This window comes from Fringilla coelebs (assembly GCF_963513975.1).
Source record: "Fringilla coelebs genome assembly, chromosome: 9".
In the NCBI taxonomy this organism is placed as follows: Eukaryota; Metazoa; Chordata; class Aves; order Passeriformes; family Fringillidae; genus Fringilla; species Fringilla coelebs.
In genome coordinates, this window is record NC_140067.1 from 1,251,837 (window position 1) to 1,263,615 (window position 11,779).

General features: G+C 58.5%; 1 protein-coding gene across 2 annotated transcripts; it reads left to right on the forward strand.

Annotated features, from left to right (window-relative positions):
• Nucleotides 1-2,376: 2,376 nt before the first annotated feature.
• SLC35D1 (solute carrier family 35 member D1) lies at nt 2,377-11,713 on the forward strand. 2 transcript variants are annotated; one of them, XM_084211067.1, is made up of 12 exons: nt 2,377-2,594; nt 3,040-3,073; nt 3,144-3,230; nt 3,550-3,617; nt 4,662-4,733; nt 5,233-5,301; nt 5,518-5,620; nt 6,085-6,177; nt 8,251-8,318; nt 8,661-8,739; nt 8,903-8,985; nt 9,637-11,713. In XM_084211067.1, exons 1-12 carry the CDS (start codon nt 2,380-2,382, stop codon nt 9,743-9,745), a joined length of 1,080 nt encoding a protein of 359 aa, XP_084067193.1. In that variant the 5' UTR covers nt 2,377-2,379; the 3' UTR covers nt 9,746-11,713. The 2 variants fall into 2 exon arrangements, with proteins under 2 accessions (XP_084067193.1, XP_084067194.1); XM_084211068.1 differs by lacking the exon at nt 3,144-3,230.
• Nucleotides 11,714-11,779: the final 66 nt, after the last annotated feature.

The following is an 11,779-nucleotide window of genomic DNA, read 5'->3' on the forward strand; positions in this document are numbered from 1 at the left end:
CTTCCCTGTCCCCACGGGGGCCTCCCTGTCCCCGCGGTGGGGGTTCCCGGGGGACAGGGACATGCCGGAGGGACAGGAACGAGCGCTGCTGGCGTCAGCCCCGCTGGCACGGCGCTCCGGGCAGGATTAGGGTCCAAGCTCCGGGCTCGCTGCAGGAACAAGGAAGGTGATGCCAATGTCAAAGGGGGTTTGGCTGTGATTTTTGGCTGGGGTAAAAGGGCACCCGAGATATGGGGAGGTTGCTCCCGGACTTTGTAGTCAGTTTGTCCTTCCTGTGAGCCGTGCCAGGGAACAGCTCCCGCTCCTTCCCTGGGAGCGGGGCAGCAGCACGGACGTGAACCAGCCGGGAAAAGGAAAGTTGGGGCAGGGTCGGCTTTTCCCCGCCAGGGGAGAGCGCCGCGGCGAGCCCAGCGTGCCGGGGCGAGCGGCAGCTCCGCCCGCGGGGCCACCGTGCCCCACTTCCCTCCCGAGCCTGCAGGCCCCGGCTGTGCCCAGGCAGGTCCTGGCAGCGAGAAAATTGGGAATTACCCTTCCCAAAAGAGGCTGTAAACACCGCCGAGGCCACGGGCAGTGAATGTCCCGCTGCTGCCTTCCCTCCTCACTTCGGGAGTGATCCCAAAATCGGCCCTGAAGGGGTTCAAAAGCCGTGGACGCACGAGGGATGGGGGTGGCCTTGGCAGTGCTGGAACGGTTGGACTGGACGGTCTTCGAGGGCTTTTCCAACCTAAAAGATCCAAGGTTTTATGGAATTGCAGCTGTTTCCAGGCTGAGCCGATGCCTCATCCCCATGCCCGCCCCATTCCCCCCACACCACCGGGGCAGCTTTGTCCCTCCACGCGTGTCCTGTCCCCTCGGGGGCTCCGGGACACGGTGGGGACGGAGTTGTGCCCGGGCGGGATCGGGCGGAGGGAGCGGATTCCCGCGGTGACACCGAGGTGTGCGTGTCACCCCTTGTCCCCCAGCCCTCAATCTGCTCACTGCGTCCCGGAGGGCGGAGGCGGTTTTGCGCTCCAAGCCGCCTTGTTTTGGGATTTTTCCACTTGGCAGAGCATAGCCCGGAGGGGAAGATTTAATCTCTGAAAGGGAAGGGCCGGTGCCAAAATCCTGCGTGCGGGGTCACCCGAGGGCAGCAGCTGGCAGGGTGCAGGGCCCCCGGGGCCAGGGACAGCGGGGCCAGCGCGGCTCTGACCCCCGCTCTGCGTGGGGACGGGCGGAGGGGGCCCTGTCCCCCTGCCCATATAGGGGACACGCGTTTGTCCCTGCAGTGCCCCCCGGCAGTGCCCCCCCATGTGCGACCTCACCCACGCCCCCCTTCCCCTGCTCATGCCCCCCACGCCAGACCCGGGGGGTTCCCCTCACCAGTGCTGCCCCCCCAAACCCCCGTGCGACGCCCCCCTTGCTGTGCCCCCGCACCAGCCCCGTCCCACCCCCACCAATGCCCCCAAACCAGTCCCCGAGCCATGCCCACCCCTCCCCGCAGTGTCCCCAGCCCGTCCCCGTGCCATGCCCTCCCCTGGCAGAATCCCTTTGCCCCAAACCCCCCCGTTCTATGCCCCCATCCCAGCCCCCATCACATCCTCCCCCTATCAATGCCCCCATCCCAGTCCCAGTGCCACCATCCCACCCCATCACCGTCCCCATCCCAGCCCCCTGTGCCATGTCCCCCATCACTGTCCCCCAACCCCTGTGTGATGTCCCCCCGTCCCAGCCCCCTGTGCGATGTCCCCCATCCCTGTCCCCGTGCCATGTTGCCATCCCTGTCTCCATCCCCACCCCCTGTGCCATGTCCCCACCCCCGTGCCATGTCCCCATGTCCCCATCCCCACCCCTGTGCCATGTCCCCATCCCTGTGCCGTGTCCCCATGTCCCCATCCCCATCCCTGTGCCATGTCCCCATGTCCCCATCCCCTGTGCCATGTCCCCTATCCCTGTCCCACCCCCTGTGCCATGTCCCCATCCCCATCCTTGTGCCATGTCCCCATGTCCCCATCCCCATCCCCGTGCCATGTCCCCATCCCCATCCCCGTGCCATGTCCCCATCCCCATCCTTGTGCCATGTCCCCATGTCCCCATCCCCCACCCGTGCCATGTCCCCATGTCCCCATCCCCTGTGCCATGTCCCCATCCCCATCCCTGTGCCATGTCCCCATGTCCCCATCCCCATCCCTGTGCCATGTCCCCATGTCCCCATCCCCATCCCCGTGCCATGTCCCCATGTCCCCATCCCTGTCCCCATCCCCCCCCGTGCCATGTCCCCATCCCTGCCCGTTCCCTGCCCCGCGTCCCCGGCCCCTCCCCGGTCCCTCCCCGGTCCCTCCCGGTCGCCGCCGGTCCCTCCCCGCGGCTGCGCGCTCCCGCCGCTCCCGCCCCGCCCCAGCCATGTCGGCCCCGCGCAGACGCCCCGCGGCCGCTGCCGGGGGGGGGCCCGAGGGGGCGGCCGAGGGGGGAGCCCCCGCCGGAGCCCCCGCGCCCGGCGATGCGGAGCGGGGCATGGCGGCCCCGCCGCTCTGCCTGCGCCTGCTGGCCGCCGCCTTCTACGGCCTCAGCTCCTTCCTCATCGTCGTCGTCAACAAGAGCGTCCTCACCACCTACGGGTACGGCCGCGCCGCGATCGGGGACCCCCCCGCCGTCGGGGTACCCCCCTGGGATCGGGAATCCCCCCCGGATCAGAACCACCCCCCCCCCGCACCCCGGGATCGGGACCCCCCACCCTGGATCGGGACCTCCCCCCCCCCCGGGATCGGGATACCCCCCCAGGATCAGGATCCCCCCCCGCCCCCGGGATTGAGGTACCCCCCGGTATCGGGATACCCCCCGGGATCGGCGTGGGGACCCCCCGTGGGATGGGGATCGAGACCCCGCCATTCACTCCGGTCCCTGCGCTCGGGTCCCCCCCTGTGTCACCCCCCCTGCCCCGGGTCCTTCCCAGCCCTTGGCACCCCCCGAGCCCGGCTGTCCCCACGCGGTGTCCCCACGGCCGCGGGTTTGTGCGGGACCCCCGGTGTGGGGCCCCCCCTGATCCGTGCTCTCCTCCCGCAGGTTCCCGTCCTCGCTCTGCGTGGGGCTGGGCCAGGTGAGTGCGACCCCGCTGTGTCCCCGCACCCCGGGCCGGGGGGCCGTGGGTGACCCCAGCTCTCTTGCAGATGGTGGCCACGGTGGCCGTGCTCTGGGCGGGGAAGGTGCTGCGGGTGGTCAAGTTCCCTGACCTGGACAGACACATCCCCCGGCGGGTGAGACCCCTCCCCAGACCCGAATCCCCTCCTCGGGCACCCAAATCCCCTCCCCAGCACCCAGCTCCCCTCTCCAGGCTCCTTTCCCCTTCCCTGGGTCTCTGTCCCACCAGGGGCTCTTTGGGATGCCTGTGCCCGTTCCGGGGCTCCTGGAGCTCCGGGACTCGTGTGTCTGAGTGTGTGAGTGTGTAAGTGTGAGTGTGTGAGTGTGTGTGTGAAGGTTTCCATGGCGGGTGGGAATAATTCCATTCTATTTTTATCCCCCGAGGCTCGGGGAGCTCCCGGCTCGCTCCCACAGCCTTATCCCTCTCCTTTCCAGACATTTCCTCTACCTCTCCTGTACTTCGGGAACCAGATCACAGGACTGTTCAGCACAAAGAAACTGAAGTAGGGATGGGTTTCCCGCTCGGGGAGGGTTTCACCGTTCCTCGGGGCTTTCCAGGGTTGCCAGGGAGCCCTGCCGGGCCCCGGGGCTGTGGGTGATGGGGCAGGAGCCGCTCGGGGCCCCGCGCTTCCCTTCCTTCCTTCCTTGCCTGCCCACGCCGGGATGGATGTGCCACGTGCGTGTTCCCAAATGCTCCCCGCGGGCAGGGAGGGACACGGGGCTGGCCCTTAACCACGGGGTGAGGTCTGGGGGTGTCCCTGGGGTCCCCCGTCCCTGAAGGCTCAGATCTAAAGGGGGTATGGGAGCAGTGCCATTCCCATAAGGGAATTCCCCACTAAGGGCAGGCCGATCGCATCTCCCTGCTCCGATCCCATATCCCTGCTCCGATCCCATATCCCTATCCTGATCCCATATCCCTGCTCCGATCCCATATCCCTGCTCTGATCCCATATCCCTGCTCCGATCCCATATCCCTGCTGCGATCCCATATCCCTGCTCCGATCCCATATCCCTATCCTGATCCCATATCCCTATCCTGATCCCATATCCCTGCTCTGATCCCGTATCCCTGCTCCGATCCCGTATCCCTGCTCCGATCCCATATCCCTGCTGCGATCCCATATCCCTGCTGTGATCCCATATCGCTATCCTGATCCCATATCCCTGCTCCGATCCTGTATCCCTGCTCCGATCCCATATCCCTATCCTGATCCCATATCCCTATCCTGATCCCATATCCCTGCTGCGATCCCATATCCCTGTTCCTATCCCGTATCCCTGCTGCGATCCCATATCCCTATCCTGATCCCATATCCCTGCTGTGATCCCATATCCCTGTTCCTATCCCGTATCCCTGCTCCGATCCCATATCCCTATCCTGATCCCATATCCCTATCCTGATCCCATATCCCTATCCTGATCCCATATGCCTGCTCCGATCCCATATCCCTGCTCCGATCCCATATCCCTATCCTGATCCCATATCCCCGCTCCGTTTGGGGCTCGGGGAAGGGGGCACAGCCTCTCAGCGCTGCCCTTCCCCGCAGCCTGCCCATGTTCACGGTGCTGCGGAGGTTTTCCATCCTGTTCACGATGTTTGCCGAGGGATTCCTGCTCAAGTGAGTGCTGCCAGCCCCGGGCCGGCTCCGGGCTGCGGGGCGGGCGGGAGGGGGAGGAGGAGGAGGAGGAGGGTGGGAGGGAGGAAGGGGCGGTGCGGGAGCTGCCGGATCCCTTCCCGCGGAGCTGGCAGAGGGGGATGTGCTGCTCTGGCTCCCCTTCGGGAGCGGGGGATGCTGTGCCAGCCCCAGCTCCTGCCGGGCCCCCAAAGCCCTCCCGGAGTGCCCGCGGCCCCTTGCAGGGCTGGAGCTGCTCCGTGCCTGGCTGAGCCCTCCCTGCCCTGCCCCAGCTCCTCCAGGCTGAGTTCTTTATCTGCTAAAAGAATCACAGAGACAGCTGTCTGAAATGTCTTTGCTCACAGCTCCTGCAGGGGTTGGGGTTGGGGTTGGGTTGGGTTGGGGTTTCCCCCCTTTCCTCAGGAAGAAAAGCTTCTCCCTGCTCAGAGTGTTCCCAAGGACTGAGCAGTGGCTGGTGCCATGTCCTGCTGCCTCTGTTTTGCAGGAAGAAGTTTTCCTGGAGCATTCAGATGACAGTATTTGCCATGATCTTTGGTGCATTTGTGGCTGCCAGGTGGGTGCCATGGCAGTGGAGTTCCCTGGGAGAGCAGAGGGATTCAGCGCTGGCTTTTCCCCCCTGCCAGACATGCTCTCTAGTAGGAAAGAATGTTTTCCTGACCCAAATCCCACCCCCTCCTCCCGTGATGAACTTTCCCTGACAACTTGCTGGCTCCACAGAAGGTGGAAGGAACCTTCCAGGAGCTTTAACTCCTGCTTTTCCCCTTCCCAGTGCTGACTTGGCATTCGACCTGGAGGGATACATTTTTATCCTCATCAACGATGCCTTAACAGCTGCAAACGGTGCCTACGTGAAACAGAAGCTGGATTCCAAGGTGGGATGAGCTCTGGCTTCCTTTGGGATGTTGGGATTCTGGCCTTGGTTTCTGTGAGGGCAGAGGGGGGAGGCTCAGCCATCCCATTCCCAAAATCTGTTCGGAGCTGGAAAGGGACTGGGGACAAGGATGGAGGGACAGGACACGGGGAATGGCTCCCACAGGGCAGGGATGGTGGGAGATTGGGAAGGAATTGTTCCCTGGGAGGGGCTGGGATGGAATTCCCAGAGCAGCTGGGGCTGCCCCTGGATCCCTGTGGATCCCTGGGACAGTGGGAGATCCCTGCCCGTGGGACTGGATGAGCTTTGAGGTCCCTCCCCACCCAAACCAGCCTGGAATTCCATGAGATGTCAGAATTCCCACCCTGCAGCGGGAGGAATCCCACCTGGAGTCAGCTCCAGGCCCGTGGCAGGGTGGGCAGGGGTTCTGTTCCCACTCCAGCCCCGGGGTGTTCCCCCTTGCAGGAGCTGGGGAAGTACGGCCTGCTCTACTACAATGCACTGTTCATGATCCTGCCCACCCTGGCCATTGCCTACATCACTGGAGATGCACAGAAGGTAGGACAGCCGCCCCAAATCCATCCCAAATCCATCCCAAACCCATCCCAAAATCCACTGTCACATGGGCAGCCTGGGGGGCTGGGGAAGGAGCCACAGCTTTGACGTTGGGCTTAAAGCCACAGGGTTGCTCCATTCAGGCATTTTTGTAACGCCTGAGGAATGGGGAAGTGGAGAGCAAGAAGAAAACCCAAATATTATTTAAAGAAGCTGAGTAATTTTAGAATTAATGAGTTTTCTTGAAACTTTTTTTTTCCTTTCCTTTCCCTCTTGCTGGGGCGGTTTTGTGGAATTGCTGTGTGGGTCCACTTTGCTTGTGGTGCCTGTGATCTTGGAGATTATAATAATAGTAACAATACTAATAAATAAAATAGTAATAATAGTAATAATAATAGTAATAATAATAGTAATAATAATAATAATAACAACAACAGCAACAACAACAACAATAATAATAATTTAGCTATGGTTCTTTATAGATGAAATTATTCCTTATTATTACTATGATTATAATTATTTACCTGTGGTCCTGTATACATGAAGCTATTATTACTAATATTACATTATTTGTAATTATAACTATTACTGTTATTATTAATTGTTTCTGTTGTTGTTGCACCCACTGATGTGCAGCTGGCTCTCCTGAGCAACAAGTTCCTTTTTCCTGCCTGTTTTTTGGAGATCTCCTCCATGTGCAGGGAACTCAGATAAATTCTCTCCCCCAAGGGCTGGAGGTGTTGCCCACCCTGGGGGTGGCTTTGCCAGCCCCTCTGTCCCCCAGCCTGGTGGCTTTGTCCTCCTGAGGAGCTTAAAGCCCGGGGATAATGAGCTGGGCTTAGCAGGGCTGGCAGGAGGGGTGAAGGTGGCTCAGCTCCACCCTCTCCCAGGGCTGGATTTGGGATAAAAGTGCTCATTTAGGAGCAGGAGCTGGGCCTGGGCAGGAAAACGTGGCTGTGAGCAGCCTCTGTTCAGCCCAGAGAGAGAAATGGCTTTTTTTAAAATTTGCTTTTCCCCTGAATAAACTCCTTTCTGGGCTGCACAAAGATGTGCTGTGTGCTGGGGCTGCTGCCAGGAAACTGCAGCTCCAGGAACCCCCTGGGAAGGGCTGGGAAGGGCTGGGGGGGCTGGAGGGGCTGGAGGGGCCCGGGGGCCTCTCCTGTGCCTCTGGCTCTGGGAATTCCTGTGGTTGCTCTGGAGGCAGCCCAGGTAACACATCCTGCTCTGTGCAGAATTCCTGGGGAAAAGGGGATGCAGGAGCTGCAGGAGGGGCCCCCCAGGGCTGGAATTTGGTGTCCCTGGGGGAAGGGCATTCCCAGGTGCCTGGCAGGAGCCTGGGGTGCTCTGGCATTCCCTGCCCAGCTGAAGGGGGTGAGGGAAGCAGCTCTTGCCCCGTGGCTGAGGCTCCCTGGTCCCTCTGGAGCAGGTGAGGATTCCAGCTGGGTTCTGGGTGTCTCCAAGGGTGGAGGCTCCCCCACTTCCCTTTGCCCCTCTCCAAGTGCCTGCAGCCATCCAGGGGGACCTCCCTGTGTGTCCCTGTGTGTCCCTTTGTGTCCCTGGCTCCTGGGCGAGGCCCCTGAGCTCTCCCCAGGGATGCTCCAGTCCCTGCAGGACCTCGGTGCCCCCTCTGGACTCTCTGAGGCCCCTCTGGACTCTCTGGGCACAGGATCCAAACCCCAAACCCCAGAGGCCCAGGGAAAAGCCCTTCCCTGGAATCCAGGCTGCCTTGAGCCACTCTCAGCAGCATCTCCAGGTCACAGCTCCCTTGGGATGAGTGCTGTGGTTTGCAGGGAGTGAAAGCCAAAATGATGCAGTTCTGGGGAGCAGCCAGCTGGGAGATGCCTCTCCTGAGCCCTCTGGCTGGTGACACTCATTCCCTGCCTTTTCCAGAAGGGATGAGCCGAGTGCTGAGGCTGGAGGTGCTGCCAGGGGGGATCCCCAGCCCTGGGTGTCATTCCAGGCTTGGAATCGGGTTGGTTTTCCCTGCTGGGAGGTGACAGCTGATGCTGGGGGGTTGCTCCTGGTCCTGCTGGGAATTGTGTGCTTGCCAAGGCTCTGAAGGTGCTGTTCCTGCAGGCAGTGGAGTACCAGGGCTGGGCAGACACCTTCTTCCTCGTGCAGTTCACGCTGTCCTGTGTGATGGGGTAAGGACTGGGCTGCTGGGCTGGGAGCAGGGAAGGCACCTCCAGCCCAGAAACTGGGAATTGTGGTGCCTGAATAACTGGTGTTATTTAAAAACCATCATAAATCCTCAGTCCTGCTAGGGAGAGCCTTCCTGAGAGCTCTGCTGGGTGGGGATTATCTCCCACCCTCCTCCAGTGCAGGTTTAGCTGAAAAAGTGGGGGAAAAAAGGGTGGGAATGGATCCTGGAATCCTGGAATGCTGTGGGTTAGGGGCCACCTTGGGCTCCCCTCATTCCCTGAAGGCCAGGGGGAGGGATCAGGAGTTCCCAAGGTGCTGTCCCTGATGTTGGCTCTTTTCCCTAGGTTTATTCTGATGTATTCCACAGTTCTTTGCACTCAGTACAACTCTGCTCTTACAACTACAATAGTTGGCTGCATTAAGGTGAGTGGCATTCCCTGCTCCCACAAAAGCCCCTCACTGATCCCTTGGGAATTGCATTAACCCCTCATGCTCCACCCCCTGCGTTCCATTTTCCATAAATTCCCTTTTCCATACAATTCCTGTGTCTCAGGCTGTTTGTTCCTCCCATCTTGTTCCTTTGCAGAATATTTTAATAACCTATATTGGGATGTTTTTTGGAGGAGATTATATTTTTACATGGATGAACTTCATTGGTCTAAATATCAGGTAAGAGCAGAGGTTTATTTATGACTGCTAAGTGAAAACTGGGGTGAAACTGGGACAATTTGACAGATTTAATGGATTTCACCTGCCCCAAAAAAAAAAAAACCACACCGATTTGGGTTTTTGTGCTTGGGTTTTGTGCTTTGTGCTTAGGTTTTGTGGGATGTTCCCAAACTTGGTTTGTTTTAAAGCCAGGAGAACCCACAGGAGCATTTTAACAGGAAAATGGAGTTTTCCCTGAGTTACCAAGCAGAGTCATAGAATTAAGGCAGCAAAGAAGGAACTTTGAGGATTATTCAATTTGCATTATTATTTTTTGGGGGGTTTATTTCAATTTCAAGAATTTGGGGATTATTTCTTATTATTCTTATTATTTCATATTATTCTTAGTACTCTTTGGGGATTCATCTTATTATTGGAAAATACAATCTTGGAAAATATCTCCTCTCTGGGCTTTGTTGTGGGAGTCTCTTCTGTCCTTCAGCAGGATCCCTTTGGGGGTGGAGCAGATCTGGAATGAAGCAAAGCTGCTGGGTTTGGGAGGGAAGCTGGGAATTCTGCTGGAGCAGGTGCCGGTGCCGCGGCTCTGCCGCGTGTTTGGGAGCTCCGTGTCCCCGGGAGCTGCTCCCCACGGGCTCCCCGAATCTCTTGCAGTATTGCTGGAAGCCTGGTGTACTCCTACATCACCTTCACCGAGGAGCAGATGAGCAAGGAGTCGGAGGCTGGCGGCAAGATGGACCCGCGAGGGAAGAGCTCGGTGTGAGCCGGGCGGGGCTGCGGAGCCGCTCTCCTGCCGCCTGATGCGGTCAGGAGCGGGCAGGGCCGGGGAGGAGCCCCGGGGATGCTCTTGATTTGCACAGCTGAGATTGCTGCCTTCACAAATCCTTGGGAGCGCCCACCCAGCCTGCACGGGGAGGGATGAGCCTAATTAAGCCTGATTAACGGGAGGAATTAACGGGTTTCTAATCGAGGCGGGGGTTGGCAGCGGAGATGGGCACGGCAGGGCAGGGCTGGCAGCTCTGTCCCCGGGGTGTGCCGGGGTGTTCCTGGCTGGATCTGCTCCCTGGGATCCCTGGATCTGCTGATCCCAGCGGGGTGGGAGGCTGGGGCTGGCTCTGTGCCCAGCCTGCTCCCTCTGGAACACGGGAGCTGCTCCTGGGCTGGGCCAAGACCTCCTGGATGGATGTTCACTGCTCTCTGAACTGAATTTTTAGCTGTTGGCTGTTGATGAACTGTTTGTTTGGTCCATTAACCCACTTTCCAAGCTGGGTTTGCCCTCCTGGGTCTGTCAGAGCCCTGCATCCACCTCTGGCTTTCCGAGGCTCAGTCACATTCCCAGCAGGGTTTTCCTGCCCTGCTGAGCTCTGCAGCCTCCCTTGGATCCAGCCTTGGGTTTGGGAAAGCTGCTGCCTTACTGGGAAGATCACCAGGGAGAAGCTGCTGGGATCAGAGCCAAGCTTGTCCCACCTGGCACAGCACATCCAGGGAATCTGCAGGGGCTGCAGATCCCACCCCTGGAAGAGGCACAAGGACTTAAATCTTCTTTTTTGGCAAGTACAGGGGGCCCATAATTCTTGTTTTCCATGGAATGAATCACCCTGGGTTTGTGACCCACTAAAGGAATGGGAATTGTAGAACACTGGGAAGTGGTCAGTGATTTTTAAAGGTTGTATTACCCAGCACCTCTTTCCAGGTTGTCTTTTGGTTTTAAAAGAATTGTTTTTAAGCTTGGTTAAAGAACTTTAGTAAAATAATGTATTTAGAGATTTTTGTAGCCTCACAGCTTCTCTAGACACTGACAGTGGGGTTTTTTAGGAGATACTTGCTTAAACTGGAACTGCTGTTGGGCAAAGCTGCACTTGTTGGAGTTTACTGGAAGTTTTTGGATGGGAAGGAGATTTTCTGTGAGGGTGCAGCTCCAGCCTGGTGTGCTGGGGAAGGTGTGGAGCGAGTCAGCTTCTGCCTGCTCCAGCATCCCTGCTCCTGGAGCAATTCCAGAGCCACAATTCCCCTTTTTTTGTGGGATTTTGTGGTCACTGCAGGCAGTTGGGGTGTCCTGGAGCAGCCCCTCAGCACATTCCCCCTCTGAGCACAGTCAAAAAAAAATCCCTGATCATTTTTCCTCCCAAAATTCCAGTAAAACCTCAGCTTTGTCTGGGGGAGGGAGGGTCACAAAGCCTTCCTGGCATGGAGAAGCCTCCAGTCCCAGCCCAGATGGGGTTGCTGGTCCCAGTCCTGGTTCTGTCCTGGTTCCCAGTGCCCAGGTGCTGCTGGGGCTCCTTCCCCAGCTCCTGCCCCTTGCTGCAGCATTCCCAAGTCCCAAATCCCAATTCCCAAATCCCTTTTTCTCCCCTGTGTGCTCCGACTGCCCCGTGCTGAGGTCACAGCCAGCAGGGTGATTCTGCCAGAGGGGTTTTGATGATGATTTTCTGTTTGGTTTTGAATCTACTGGTTAGATTTGCAGTCCTAACAGAGAAGGATTTTTAAAGCTTATTTTGTCCGTGCTGGGATCCTGCTGGATCCTAAACACTGGGAGAGCCAAGAATTCCTCTAACAGTATTTTCTATGCTATTAATTGACTAAAAAACAAATGTTTTCTATAGAGAATCTATTTACAAAATGAGCATTTTAGTGATGAAAACCTGAATGTATGGCAGGCTGTGGATGTGAGGAATGAGAGCAGAAAGGATTTATGTGCCTCTGTATTTTTGTATTTGCTTCCAATAAACCAATGAACCAAAGCTGCTGCTGCCTCAGCCCTCCCTTCCCTGGCTGGAGAGGGTGGGAATGCTGGGGT